General features: G+C 35.2%; 2 protein-coding genes across 2 annotated transcripts; one reads left to right on the top strand and one right to left on the bottom strand.

Moving 5' to 3' along the window:
* Nucleotides 1-341: 341 nt before the first annotated feature.
* On the bottom strand, nucleotides 342-12027 carry LOC136785448 (serine/threonine-protein kinase N-like; the record flags this gene model as incomplete). Its single annotated transcript, XM_066746490.1, has 13 exons — nucleotides 12007-12027; nucleotides 9984-10105; nucleotides 9707-9924; nucleotides 9115-9344; nucleotides 7332-7592; nucleotides 2088-2334; nucleotides 1912-2028; nucleotides 1724-1851; nucleotides 1489-1668; nucleotides 1177-1374; nucleotides 987-1095; nucleotides 789-877; nucleotides 342-509 (listed from the first exon to the last, which is right to left on the bottom strand). Coding segments are annotated over exons 1-13 (2088 nt in total), but the record flags the coding sequence as incomplete, so codon positions are not given.
* Nucleotides 12028-13767: 1740 nt separating this feature from the next.
* On the top strand, nucleotides 13768-15398 carry LOC136785447 (major facilitator superfamily domain-containing protein 12-like). The gene is made up of 3 exons (XM_066746489.1): nucleotides 13768-13810; nucleotides 13861-14197; nucleotides 14252-15398. The coding sequence occupies exons 1-3, from the start codon at nucleotides 13768-13770 to the stop codon at nucleotides 15396-15398; spliced, it is 1527 nt and encodes a 508-aa protein (XP_066602586.1).
* The last annotated feature ends 552 nt before the right edge of the window (nucleotides 15399-15950 follow it).

The following is a 15950-nucleotide window of genomic DNA, read 5'->3' as shown; positions in this document are numbered from 1 at the left end:
CTTGTTCAAAACTTTTGTGTCAATGCTGTATATTTATGTCTTGTTAGTATAGTAGTTAATTGCGGTTATTTTATAGCAGGACGTCCTGTTGGTCTCATTTTATTTTATACAGGGCGTTTCAAAATTCTTCGCCATCAATTTCGAGTCACCCTGTATAGATTTAATGCTCAATTTACTATGGTAGAGTTAATAACAAACGAATAGAAAAAGTATAATTTGGAGGAAAATGCAGAAGAATAACAACGAAAAAAAAGCTAAAAATCCAATATTGCCGAATCATTCCAATCTTACGGGAGATTACAAATAAAGCATGAAAACAAAAAAAAAACAACTTATAATACCTCCTCGTCATCGGGAAATTCGATCAGAGGTTGAGGACTGGGAAGGACAAACTGATCGATGGGAAAAACGGGCGTTGACGGGGAGGGAATCAGGAGAGGTCCGGGCCGCGCCACGAAAACCTCCTGCTCGTCCTCCAAAAAGTCAAATTCACGAAGAGCGGCCACGCTCTGGAAAAATCGAATAGGCACTTTGATGATTCAACATAAAAGAGCAAGAGTTTCTTCTTGTCACGGGATATACGTAATTTTTCCTATCGCGAAAATATACTATATAAGGTGGTGCAAATAATCTAGCATATTATTAAAAATACAATTTTTACAGATATTATAAACATTTGAACTAATATACAGGATCAGAAAACACCACCCTGTCCGAAAAAAGCAAACCAGGGGTTGAGATTAAGTAATGATATGTTCATTTGTTGCTGGAAAGTCTCATAAAAAAACAATTACCTCTGGATCAAGACGAGGCGGAACCGGTGGCGGTGGCACCGAAGGCGCTTCCGTTCGTTTTTTAGCCACAGGAGGCGGCACATCTTCAAATGTAGGTGGTGAATCATCCAACGTGGGCGGCACTACAACCCAATCACGAGGCAACGCTTGAGGAGACGGTGTAGAGGGTTGAGATGATGGCCGGAACGAGGCCGGCAACTTTTGGTGGTTGAATTGGCAATGGTGCCAAGCCTAATGGTCTTTGACCGCCCAATCCTAACATTTGCGGATCCGGAGTTTCACCTGGAGTTTCAGGTTTATCCTCAACTATCGTCGTGTTGTCATTCTACGAAAAGATTTCGATTAAAAAAACCATCTGAAAAAATACGCGACGAAATATTACAGAAACTGCTTCTGGTATTTCCGACGTGCTCAATGTCAAATTTTGACGACTGGGCACGCGTGTCGATTGTTTCATCCATCGACCCCATGTTACTATGTTAATGTTCATTTGTTTCGCCCTGGGCATCACTTGTTTGAATATCCGTTTTTGACGTTGCAACTTTGGCCGTTTCGAGATCATCGGATTCAGGAATTTTATCTGTAAACATTTTAAATTGCTGTATAATGTTCCCAGATCATCATAATCACAATCACGATAATGTTACCAGATTATTAAAATATCCCCTAGATGTATTCTTAAACATCCTCTTACCTCGGCAAACAAGAGACCCTGTGGCTCCAAATGAAGAACCATACCATCGCGTTCATTGTCAATAAATTCTTCTAATTTAAGGAAAATTACACCGCACAACGAACGCCAGTCTCTCCAATAAACTCCTATTTCTAATTCACGGGATTTGTCCAATTCAATTGAGAATCGTTGGTCCCAGGCCTAGGATAAGCCAGAATATATTCTTGGAAAGGATATAAATTTATAAAAATCATACCTGTTGTGAGCATTGCCGCCAGCTAGTTTGAGCCACTGTGTTGTTGTCTAATTTCAATACTGCCATTATTTCATCACTAACGTCCTCTTTTATGCTGTAACTTTTTGAGGAACTTCTGCCCGTTACACCTTGAAAATAGTAAAACAAAGTCAAGCATATGAACAGGGTTTAATTGGTACAAAACTAACCTTTTTTAAAAAACCTCAAATCCATAGGACTTGAACTGCCGTCCGAGTCTTTTTTGGGTCGTCCCGGAACATCTTCTAATAAATCCTGACAACCCATAAGTCGCACCTCTAAGGTCCCTGGAAAAAATGTACCATATATAAACATCATATTTTCGAAATGATAATGCTAAACTTACCTGTCACTGCAGCACACCGAGAAATCGTGCTCGATGCGTTGTGCATCTTATTACTGTCACTGCGCACCCTGAACGGTTGCAAGCTGGTGTAGTGAACGGGAACTGGGCTGAAAGTTTGAGCATTTGCTAGTTCCTCTTTCAGCTGTGCAACGATCGGCGAATCGGCAGGCAATTCGAGTTTGCGGTGTTCTAGGGATTTGCGGAGTAGGTCGAGTTTCATACTGCTCGCTCGCAAACTCTCCTGAGCCTATACATGAAAAAATTAAATATAAATGTAAGAACTTCTACGTTACAAACTTAGCTACAATTACAATAGACTAGTTTGCTTACGATTTCACTGATCTTAATCAAGAAACGAGATACGTAAATCTTTGGTCGACGTTTAAGGAGTTCTACCTACCTAAAACACTGCACCTAAAACAACTAAAACTATATCACAATTTGTAAGAACACAATTTATAGTAAAATCACGTGTGTTTTAGAAAAAAAAACAATCACAATGTTAAAAGTCGGTAAATGTTACTCCACTACTCTGGGATTTACGTTGCTGATCAGCCAGAAACTCTTTCCAATTCTGAATAAACTGACCACTAGGTGGATCACCCATACTTCTAGTTCGATTCCTATTACGGCCCATTGCTTGCCAATAAGATTGGCAATGGTCACAGAGACAATCTGGATTTTTGGCGGGTCCCACATGATGCCCCGGCTTTTTCATTATATTTACTACGGTTCCGAATTTGTTGGCAATTGAACGAGGTTCAGTGTAAATACCTGGAACTACCATGAAGGGAGAGCGAAGATTAGGATCTAAATTCAGACGAAGTGTAGCTGTTTGAGGAACGGGTTCTATTTCTGGATCTTCAGGGATTTCAGAAGGATTTTGAGCTGGTGGTTCTGATTTAATTGAAATTCCTGATCGTAATAAAGCATTTCTCACAGTGTTAGGTAGAGGGTCTTTAGATGGACTGAGTTGCTTCTGCAGAGATTTGCTTTCTTCAACTTTAGTTGGAGTATTCTTTTTGACTATAGTCCATCCCTTTCCAGAACCATCCGAATCCGTTTCGCTATCCTTGCTCTCTTGTTTCATTTTCTCTTCCAAATAATCTTTCATCCGTCTCTGTTGCATCTCACTACTAATATTTCCTTTGTTCTTCATTAACATTTCTTCCATTCGCTTAATTCGCGCTCGATCCTCAGAGTTTGCGTACTCAAAACTGTCACTAGGTTGTATACTATCAACACTTGGGGTTCCCAACAAGTTTCTGTCATTATAAGAGTATTCAGGAGTTTCATCTATACTTTGAGTAGTTTCATAACGCCTTCTAGGCACAAAATCTAAACTATCAGTCGGGACAATACTAGAACGACTCAATAACAAGCTATCTATATCGGAAAACGTGTCTTTCCAACTAGTATTTGCCACCGAGTCGTAGTCTTCTGGAATAGCACAACTGGACATAGAATATGTGGTCCAGGACCTTGCAATGCTCGATACGCTTCGTGAAATATCACCTGAAAAAAGCGTAATAACTTTAAAAATAAAAATTGAAAAGTAGATTCTCGTACCAATATTCGAGTATGAACTCATTTTGGACGGATATGCAGTACTGCATTCGTCATCAGATTCCTCTTTTTCTACAGAAGTATTAGTTTCAAAAGATTTATTTGATGACGGATCTTGTTGTTTCCTTTGACCCATTAGTTTACGTAAATAAAATGGCATATCACTATGGTCTGCTTTCTTGTGAGTAACCTGAAAACACCGTGATTCAAAGTCTATGAAGGGGTATAAGTGCATGAGAACCTACCCTTAATTTCTCATTTTCGAAAACAGTTTGAGGTGTGCTAGCACTTTTGGTGTCCTCATCACTAGAATCACTACTCGCATTCGATTCCATTTCAGTTCCTGTGCAGTAAACATCGATATGAACGGTTCGAGGCTTCTTCAAAGAATCGCCCGCTTTAGAATCGTCTGGAGATGCCTCTTTTTGAACTGAATGATCAAATGCAGGCGTTCTCCGTAATTTTGACCCTGCTCTAAACGATCTTTTTGTCGACTACAATGTTTCATGCATTAATAACTACGGTTTAATAACTATGAATTTATACATACCTTAACGCTACTTTCTAAACTATCAGGAGTATAAGAACCCCCACCTCCTGATGAATAATTCCTAAGCCGACTTATAGGTTCGGTCATTCCCCTTTTCTGGTATCGTCTCCAATTCCTACCCTCCGAAATTGATTCGTTACTGTTCATGCGCATAAACGGTGACGTGCACTTGTCTACCATTTCAAATGTTTGTACGCACGCATCTCTTTTACCACTATCCTTAATTATTAACGTTTCATGGGCCGAACTAGTCTCTAAAATAAAAGGAAAATGTTATTGACCAGAATTGTTTATTAAAGAGAATACTATTATTTACCTTCTGGCACCGGTGAAATCTCTTCAACAGGCTTCAAATGATGACACCAAGGATCACCACATCCGTAATAACGAATTGGATTTTTCGGACTGTTTGACGGAGTCTGACAACGTAAACTTTGCGTCCTTTGAGAGTGCACATTTCCAGAACCTGGAACAATTTTTCAACTCAGGCTTTCTCAGTTCAAACAAGTTCTTATTTTACCTGTTAAATTTGTCGATAAGGTAATGTTACATGTACTACGACATTTTCGATCGAAAACCCTTGGTAAACTGCTACGTTGCGAATTAGGGCTCATTAGATCGCTTCCATAACCAGAAGAATCATGAATTAACCCTCGATTTGTTATGTTTGGATCTTTTGGAATGTTCGAACTATCTAGGTCATCTGTACCCTTAGGAGGTGGAGTCGATGTAAAGAACATGTTGCCCTTCTGATAACCTCTGGTGTAATCAGTATTGAACATGGCACTTGGGGGAGTTATTCTAGGTGGAATCGATCTGGGCGGAGTTAATGTTGCGGAACTTGGAGTGTCACTAAATATTGACCTAAAAAGTTCTTTTTTTTTAACAAGACTAACGAGCAATAATTAATATGCCTATTAATACGTTACTCCTCCCACCGGTTCAAGAAAATATTGAAAAAAACATAAGTTCTATGTTTTGTTTACAACTTGCACAGCTTAATTATTGAATTTAACTCACTTGTTACTGTTTGATTTGCTAGTGGGCCATCCTTCTTGTTTCGAACCTGTATCTTGTTCCTCAGATTGTGCTCGACCACTGCTCCAATCTGGTTGCCAAGTGTAAACCATTCGGACACCACCGGTAGCTTCGTCCCGTTCCATACTGGTGCGGGGCTTGTTTCTGGGATCGTCCGCCCCCGGATGTGAAATAGTGAACTCGGCATGAACGGAAAAGTGGGCGGGCGGCGGCGAAGTGGGAGGCGGCTCTCGGCGGTTCATGTTTCCTTCGTTATTTGTCTAATACTTCTTTTTTGGCAAGTGAAACAAAAGATGCTGAACTTGAATTCTGATTGTGGGCATTATATTTTCTCTTGACAACAACACGGTCCTTTTACGACATCATTAAGAAAACGAACTAGAAATAATCTCGGTCAAGTTATTTTCAACTGCTACTGTTACCGAAAATACACATACACGCACTGTGGTTATGTGTCAGTCTTTACGATTAGCAGGTAAAAAAAATCAGTTTATTTTTAACATTTCTAAAATTACTCGAAACTTTCAAAGATTTCTTCATTTTTCTTTTTCTACTTTTATTTAAATGAGAGGCTTTGAATGCATTTTGATTTTTAGGACGCAATTAACAGTAAAAAAAGTAAATAAATACCACGTCGAACTGCCTCTACGCTATTAATGATTACGTCACATCGACCTGAGTCTGACTGTGGTCCAGAGAGTCTATTTTTGAACTCAAAATATCTAGTACTATTTCGGTTTCAGTTTATCTCTGATGTTGTTAAGAGTCTTTATACACCTGTATAAAACTTAAAACCAACACTCTTCACTATATAATGAAAAAGGTTAGTAGTTGCAACTAACCCTGTATAAAGTTAGTTAATTTTGAAAAGATAACAGATGGAAGACGGTTCCGAAAAATTGAAAGGTCAAATTGGGCAAAAATGCATGGTTGAAGACCACTATTGAAGCACGCGTAAACAAAAAATCTCAGCCCTTGAGCTATTTTTGCGTCAGGTCAGAGACGTGCTTACGGGGCGGACTAGAAAAAAAAATTAAACAAAACACGAACGATCCACGGCCGGACACCAAACACGACTGACCTAAAATTGTTCGAGTTTAGAGTGTGGCGGCAAAACCTATTTCTGGACGGCGCGAACGTCCATGTTTAAACAAAAACAAAATAATTGTAAATGAAACAAAAGAAAAAATTAATTGGCGCAATATTTCAAACGAACTTGGCACACAAAGCAAACTCTTTGTCACGAGAATTGTTTGTAATTGACTTAAAACACCTAATTACCTTACAATTATATAATAAGATTGTTAAAAAAGCTACGGAAACTATTAAGTAAACTAATTTGGATAGAAACCTGGATGAGAGTATTTAAATTTGAAGGTAATTTGGAAAAAAAACACACTGTGTATTTTTAGATTCAAATGAATTCGGAAAAATACGAGAAGCGAGGCAATTTGTATATGTATCACTAAAATATTAATAATTTTCCTATTTACTGGGTGTCTTAAAAAAAATTCCTTTTCGAAGTAAGAATCAACTAAGTCACGAGTAATTTGTAATTTTTTTTCGTGAAATCTACATATAAAATTTCAACTTACGATGGCTCTATTATTGAAAAACTATTGGCCGAATATCTTACAAGTTACGTTTAAGATTCATTTATATCCCACTACTCACAATTATCTTATTCAACAGTTGGAAGATCCCAAATGTCTTTTTCTAGAACAAATTGATTTCTTATAAAGTTGCCACCAAAGCAAACTTTGTAATATCCAATTTGGCAATGCTGTTTTTATTGGCCTGTGTCTGCTAGATTGACAATCCACAATTCAATACCATAACTAACAGACTCTAAAAATAACGATTCTGGTGAAAGAAAGGAATCAGTTATATGTATTTTAGATTATACATATACCTCTCTTGAACCAGGATTTCAAATTTTCCATTTTCGCAACTAAATAAATTTCTTAAGCGATTTATAATTTTATTTATGGAAGGATTTATTAAAACATACTTACCTGAAGGCAATAAACAAAAAAATAATACAGTCGACCAAAGATATGACGCAAGAAAATAAATAAAGTACAAAATACCTCTTGTAAAGCCTTCCGATTCTCTCCACGTTCCCTGGTTCCGTTTTGCAACAGTTTAATAACGTTTTTAGCACCCTCCACAACGGCTGCTTCAACTCGGAGATGGTGTTTCAAATCCTCGATTCGTTCGTCCAGAACCGGTTCCAGATCCAAGTTTGTGAACTCGCCACTGCCATTACCTCCGCCTCCGCCACCGTTCGATGAAAGATCATGAATGGAACCACCAGTGATGCGTGATTTTGAACCAACATCGTGTTTCATCTAGAAGTACATGTAATTCATTAATTAACGATAAAAGAAATGCTAATAGTCTGTTTTAAATAATTAATTTGATTAATTAGATCAAGTGTTCATGAGGAAAAGTATATAATATTATGAGCATTAGAAATTGACTTGAATATTCAATAATAAAAAAAAAAGTACATTTCTAATGGCGATGATTTATAATACCTGATACACACTAAACCAGAACATTTCTTCCCATAACTTAACGACAAAATAGCAATATTGTAAATAGTTTTATTTTGTTTGTAGTTTTCACAATTTAACATTTTGTACTGACGGTAGGTATACAGGGTGTTTCCAAAAATGTGGGCAATCTCCTGGAAATGAATAGGGCATGGTAAAATAAGTGTATAAGTTCATATGAACATTTGCTCTAAGTCGTTTAGTTTTCAAGATACAGGGCGTCAAAGTTGAAAAACTAAATTCTATTTTTTTTAATAACTTTTGACTGCTTCATAATAATTTCATGAAATTCTGTATACAGGGGTTGTTTAGGATGAGGAATTCAAATTTGTGGTCGATTTGAGTGCATCTTCTAGAGGGCGCCACCGGCGACGATTTCGACCCCTTTAAACCATTACAACTTTTTTGTGTTACCCTGTATGCCATTTTGGACTACAAAAATCGATTCTCCTATCTTTTTTGCTTAAAAAAAGTATACCGCTTTGAAGTCGCTAGGAGCAACGGTTTCCGAGTAAAACGCATCTAAAGCTCAGAAAGCATGCCAATTATGCACATTTTCGGAAGGTTATTATTACTTAAAAAAACAAATTTAATTTTTGCAATAAATTGTAGACTATTTTGACTAAAAACTACTAGTTTCTAATGTTTGAAGTGTAATTTCCTCGTTTTTTCCAAATAAAAAATAAGATAAATTAAAAAAGCTGTTCTGTCCCTCCGAAAATGTGCATGCTTTCTGAGCTTTAGATGCGTTTTACTCGGAAACCGTTGCTCCTAGCGACTTCAAAGCGGTATACTTTTTTTAAGCAAAAAAGATAGGAGAATCGATTTTTGTAGTCCAAAATGGCATACAGGGTAACACAAAAAAGTTGTAATGGTTTAAAGGGGTCGAAATCGTCGCCGGTGACGCCCTCTAGAAGATGCACTCAAATCGACCACAAATTTGAATTCCTCATCCTAAACAACCCCTGTATACAGAATTTCATGAAATTATTATGAAGCAGTCAAAAGTTATTAAAAAAAATAAAATTTAGTTTTTCAACTTTGACGCCCTGTATCTTGAAAACTAAACGACTTAGAGCAAATGTTCATATGAACTTATACACTTATTTTACCATGCCCTATTCATTTCCAGGAGATTGCCCACATTTTTGGAAACACCCTGTATATCAAAGAATTGCAAATGAGTTGAGTTGGTATTGTGGCCGAGAGTTATGTTATAAGGCCACTAAATTGATAGAAACTACCAAGATATTGATTTTTTCCGGTTTATTGTAAATCCGGCATATTAATTTGTGGATTGAAATTTTAAAATAACCTTGGTTATTTTCATTTTCAGATATTCAATTTTCTTTTTCGAGTCCTGCAACATTTGTTGTGCTTCCAAGAGCAATTTCTTGTCCCTGGACGTTCCAATACTTTGGATCATATTTTCCGCACCCTGTTTTACTTTCAATTCGATATTCAACTGCCTTTCCAAATTTTCGATTCTGCTCAAATGGTTCGGGCTCATTTTATCGTTATGTCCACCCAATCGATGAATCGAATCTAAAAAAGAAAATAAAGAAATTTCATGATTGTTGATTTTTTTAAAATTAATATCAATATTAATAGAAAAAAAAGAGAGAGAGCCGTCAAGAAGCCGTTCGATGACCTTGCATGCTGCTTACGGGCCTATCTTTCAATCCGATATGGCCCCTGGTGATTTTTTGCGGTTTTCCTTTTCTGCTCTTTCCCTGTGTTGATTTGAAGACCACACACATATTAATTGTTATTTTAAAACAGAATATTTTCCATAGAAAATATTAAACAAAAATATTAAAAAATTTGTAATTAGAAGTTACAGAAAAATCGGAGATTGACCTGGTAATAAAACAAACAATTTTACTGGAAAATGTGACGAAACATACCTCCATTCGTTGGAGACAAAATATTCGCTGAAGGTGACGTGTGACCCTGCGAAAGAATAATTTGCGATTCCAATTCGCTGAGCTCATTTTTCAATTCGGTCAGTTTGAAATTGGAATTTTTCACTATTGTCGCCACATGGCTGAGAGATTTTCGATCCGTGGACACGCCGCGCAACTTTTCCGCACCCTCTTTTATCTTTAATTCTTTGCGAATTTCTCTGCAAATTGAAAAACAGTTTTTTTTTTTTTGATTAAAAAAATCTTAAATTTGTTTCACCTTCGAATAATGTCTTTCAGCTCTTCCAATTTGCTAGGTAGTTGTGATTCGTTCAAATTGTCAGTGGGCAGCCCGTATTTGTGAGACAGCTCGTATACTACAGGATGTTTAATATAATCACCCTGTAATTGAAAAATTTGAAATATTTGTTATCGCTTTATCATTTCTATAGAACTTAAAAGTAAATAAATTGGGAATAAAAATAATCTATACAATGGCATTGTAAATATAACTTCCTTGGTAGGGGGTTTATGTGATGGAACTGGAGGTCACCGTTGCCAAATATCTAATAAAATCATTTAAATATGAGATAATCTTACACAAAAATTCAATATTTTAAACAGTTTAATTCCTCAAAAAGCATGTCACACTAAAAATAACCCAACAATTCCCAATATAAACTAGGAGTAGGAGGAAGCTTATTCAGAATGTTGCTCTAATCAATGACGTTTCCCCGAAAACCAATAACTTTGAAATCTTAAGCTCCCCTTTACATATATCATACACCATTTATTCAATAAGTTACAATAAAGACCCTACAAAAGTGGTTTATTAGAAAAATACCTCACCCAATTAACAGAAACATTGCCGGCCCACGTGTAGTAACTGCCCGCTTTTAAACGATTTTGCACTTTTGCCTTAGGCCTCTTCTTCAATGTGCCGTATTCCATTATGTTATTGATAAAAAAAAACTATTCACACCGTTTAGACACGCCTAAATCAAACACATCACTCAGTCTGAATGTTCGTTTGTCCGTTAACTATGATAATTGGAGAGATTATTAATGTTTTATCTGGGCCATCGTGTACCTGCTGAATGCGAAAAGTTCCTCTTCATTTGGATGAATTCCTTTTTTGACCGTCTAATTTATAGTTAAAATATGATTTTAGAAAATGAACAAATAATTTTCTTCAATACTGAAAATGGACCAACTATATATTAATATTTTCACCACACCCGAATAATTGGTCCTGTTATAAAGAGAAACTGAATTTTATCAAATTCGATATTGGTACTTGTCCTATCAGTAACTGTTATCTAAACGTGAGTAATAAGTAATTATAAACGACTGTCTGTTCTGGATGGCTTATATATATTACAGTGTCGTGTTGTGTAGTTAAACCAAATGTGCAATCAAATATTTACTAATTTTTTTGGAACCCCTAGATCTTACGCGACCTATAGACGTTCAACTTTGTCAACATGGCACGCACCATCCTGTCTGCAGACGTCTTAAATACGACAAGTTGTCAACCAGGTTGATCATATATGGGCGGCTTTATTTTCCCTGCCAGAAACATTCATTTTGGTTATAAATATCGAGAGCAATGTGGAACGTCTCTAGACAGGCTAATGGTTAACATTTAATGTTGAAACAATAGTTATAATCAGATAGTATGAACATTTCGTAGGTGTGGAGCCTGATGTTAATGATGAACCTGATTATCAACATCAAGCTCCGCCCACCGACCGTTGTGTCAACATGAAATGTGAACCATCACCCTCCTTAAAGATCTTAAATATTATCTAAAATCAGTTAAGTTTGACAATTACGCTAATCAACTAGGGGTCGTTTTACAATCTTTAGGTTAAAAATGGGAAAATTAACAATAAACGTGAAATCAGTCGGAAAAACCCAAATATAAATGCAAAGAGAAGAAAAGTAAAAACAACAACAAACGAATCCGTTTCCAATGGAGACACATCAACTCATTGAAAAACAACAGGTTGTGTGATTAAAGCTTAATACCTTTTTAATGGTAAATGGTAAAGCAGTACATGTGTACAGCGTTACGTACCATAAACCATAATTATCTTATGCTAAATAAGATCTAACCTAAATACCATTATAAACATGAAAATTCTCATCAGATGATTCTCACGACCTAGAAATAGAAGGTACGAGACAAAGTGATTTTCCTAAAGTACAAGCCAATGTAAATTTCAAGGAAAAACTTTCACATTTTAATGGAAAATGAGCTATTTTTTCTCCATTTCAATAAAACACAATAATAAACTTACCTGAAAATATGTGTCGGCCATATTGGTCAAGGGAAAATTTTTTTACATCACCACTTTCGAAACGATTTCCCGGCACTTTTCAAGTCTATTTTCTCCAATATCACTATATCTACATAATAATTGGTGTCTAGATAAGACGAAACTGTCAGTTTTATTATCTTCAAACGTAACGATTTTGCCGATTTACAATTTGAAACGTTCACTGCAATGAATGCGCAACAACCCGCAACAGCCATACAGGTGAAATACATTGTTGCCGCACATTGAAAACAATTTGTCCTTGATAAATTGAAAAAAAATTTAAAACTAGTAAATATGCCGAATTAAAATTAGTACAAATCAGAACAAACATAATAGAATAAGAAAAATATGCTTTAACTTAAAATAACATAATGTTTTATTCAGTCGAATAATTGATTTTATTTTTAGAATAAATTTATAAGAAGGAAATCGACAACATTAAACATTCAATTAAGAAATTGATACTTGCATCCTCTAAAATTTGATGTGAAAAACTATGGATACACAGATAAATCTATAACATTGGCATCAATGCGTAAACAAGCTTTGACAATTTTGTGCCTAAATGACAAATGACAATACCAAGCACTGTTGCCACATTATGTTATACTTTAACGCAAACCAATGTAAACTTATTTTTATATAGAAAACCATTTAAATCAATAAGTATTTCTATAAAATTGAAAAAAATGGCAAAAAGCTACACTTTAGGTTTTTTCTCAGTTTTTTTTTTCACTTCGCACACAAAAATTAATCTAATTTCGGAACCCATACGATTTATTCTCGGAACGCTCTTCTATTTTGACATTTCGATTTAAAAGTGTCTTTGAAAATGTGTTTAACTATAAATATACACATTTTTTAATATTATTGTTGTTAAAAGTTTATCAATGACTCTACAAATGTTTTGTTCGTATTTCTATGACACATTCGTTTATTGTAGTTGATGGTTCACAGTTTTACTGGCTGCTAACAACCAGAACAAGGTAGGGGCAGTTCTGTTGTTGAGGTTACACGTATAAAATTGATTATTTCCAAATAATTAGATGAATTTCATTTTTGTATACCTGTTTTAGTTAAAAAATTACAAAAAAAGAAAGTTTCAAAACACAAAGAAGCTTGACGCATGTAAAAATTTTCTCGATAATTGTTTCTTCGTATAAAGAGTGGGTGTTAAATAGTTCTAGTTACGTTAACTTTATATTTTTCAAAAAGGTATAGTGTTATTACGTTGTATATTGCAAATATTCTTCGTAACTAAAATCAGAGATCATGAAATATCAGTAAAGAGAAACAATTAGAAGTTTCTTATTATCTTTATTTCACTTTTTCTTTGCCTATGCTTAAGTAGACACTCATACGTTCGCGTTCGAATTGTTCTTACTATAAACTTGTATTCAATTCACTAACTCGAAGCGAATGTCTAGTGTAAAGATTACACATTCGGGCGAATATGTAATTTTCATATTAAAACTTGTCTAGCAAACTATTACATTTCTTTCTACGCTGTTTTATATATGTATTTCCGACGCACTCTGTACAAAAAAAATTTCGAAAAGTAATCAAATAATTCACATTAGAAAGGTTGAGTTCCAATTATATCACTGTATAAATATGGAAAATATTACATTGTTTAATTGAGATTAGTAAACACGTTCGGCTTAATAATAGTTCATTCTTAACGAGAAAAACAATGCCTAGTTCATTTTCACGTTGTATTAAACAAATTTTACATCACACATGGTTAGTTCATTTGTTCAAAAATTCACCCTCATGAAGCCACGTAAATATGATTTGTTTTTTAACTGTAGCAATTTTCCTATTTATTTTTAGATTATCAAAATCATGTAATAAAATTTTCAAATTCACATGAGTACATTCCGTTAAGACAAAGTAGAAAATCCCTAGAAATGGACGATACATACGATTATACTGAAGTCTTTCAAAGATTGCCTTTGAAAACTTACCTAGCTTATGGAATGGGACACATTTTAAACGATGTATGTGCTTCAATGTGGTTCACTTATCTGCTGGTATTCATGCATCTTGTTCTGGGATTTAACAATACCGAGGCCGGTACTCTCTTACTCGTTGGTCAAGTGATTGATGGTTTGTCCACGCCTTTTGTTGGCTATTTTTCGGATGAGGGTGATAATTTTTGGATATGCAGGTATGTTTTTGACGTACATACAAATCTTTATTAAGATGCATTGTTTTTTTTCAGATATGGCAAACGAAAAGCATGGCATTTAATCGGTACGATTTGTGTAATTTTTACATTCCCGTTTATATTTTCTCCATGTGTAACGTGTGAAAACTCTTCTAAATGGAGTCAGATGTTGTATTATTCAATGTTTATAGTGATTTTCCAGTTTGGTTGGGCTGCAGTTCAAATATCCCATTTATCATTAATACCGGAAATTAGTCCAAATGAACATGACCGCACTAAATTAACTGCCATTCGTTATGCCTTTACTGTAGTGTCTAATGTCCTGGTTTACGTGATCACTTGGTTCGTTTTTCATATGGGTGGTGAAGATAATAACAAAATCAGTGAAAAGGATGCCAAAAAGTTCCAATACATTGTATTTAGTGTTATGATTTTGGGTTCAATATGCTCTCTATTGTTCCATTTATTGATCAAAGAAAATAGCAACACAAATGCAGGATTGCAAGACGTAAGAGGCACCCGAATACGCACAACTGACTTTAAAGAATTGTTCCTGGACGTTCAAATCTATCAAGTAGCTGTTAACTACACATGTTCCCGACTTTTTATTAATTTAACTCAAGTCTTTATTACTCTCTATTTACATGAAACTCTGGACATGGTGGCCAGTTCCTTAGCAGTTGTTCCATTGGTCATGTGCCTGGCAAGTCTAGCCACGGCATTTACAGTGGGCCCAATCAATAAAACTTTTGGTAGAAAGATTACGTATATTTTTGGAGCTATGCTAGGCACAACTGCATGTATATTTGTTCGAATCGGACAGGGAGAGTTCTACCGGCAATACTTAATTTACATCGTAGCCTCTTTATTGGGATCAGCTAGTTCTATTGTATTAGTATCAAGTCTCGGAGTGACAACTGATTTGATTGGAACAAGAACGAATTCTGGAGCATTCGTATATGGCATTATGAGTTTTCTAGATAAATTCTCCAATGGTATTGTAGTGGAAATAATTCAGGGTCGGCACGAAAACAATCCTGATGCTTGGTATTACAGAGATATTTTAACGTATGTTTGTGGGGGAGCGGTATTACTTGGGGGCGTAGCTGTGATATTCTTGAAAAGACCCCAGAGTGTCGGCGAATCCACACAAAACCTTTTGTTCGATGGCGATCAGGAGAATAACGACAATATTAATTAATTTCAAAAATGCATTTGAATGCAAAATGAAGAGATCTGAGCTGTTTCTATATACATATATATATATATATATATTGTTATTTTTTTGTATATTAGGTATTCTAGTCGACGATGTATTACATGTATAATGAATTACATTTAAGCAGATATTTTTTTTTAAACATAGTATTACTTTTGTTGTTTCGGACTAATATGAAATATACATTATTTTATTACTAATATTTGTATTTTATTTAGCATTACAATCTCTATTGTTTTCAAAGTGCGTCAGTAAATAGAGTTTTCTTTTGAGAAAAAATACAGTACAGTTGTTGACGTGGTGTGTTTTTTTTTTGTTTTTGGTTTAATTACTAGGACAACTTATTTCTGATATTTATCGATAAAACAAACATATTGGCACCACCGAAAATGGAAGATTTTTCATTCTAATATACACACAGTCATAGTGGGGAGAACACGTGTTCTGCAACGTTGCTATACTTATCAATATTTCCAGATTAATTAAAGAAATTACGACTTATTGAATGCTTCATTGTATATTTTCTTCAAAAAA

The sequence above is a fragment of the Prorops nasuta genome, unplaced genomic scaffold (genome assembly GCF_024137725.1).
Source record: "Prorops nasuta isolate Cenicafe-Biocafe unplaced genomic scaffold, Cenicafe_Pnas_1.2 PNAS00359, whole genome shotgun sequence".
Taxonomy (NCBI): domain Eukaryota; kingdom Metazoa; phylum Arthropoda; class Insecta; order Hymenoptera; family Bethylidae; genus Prorops; species Prorops nasuta.
Note: the sequence above shows the minus strand (reverse complement) of the source record. Positions and strands in the feature narration are given on the sequence as shown.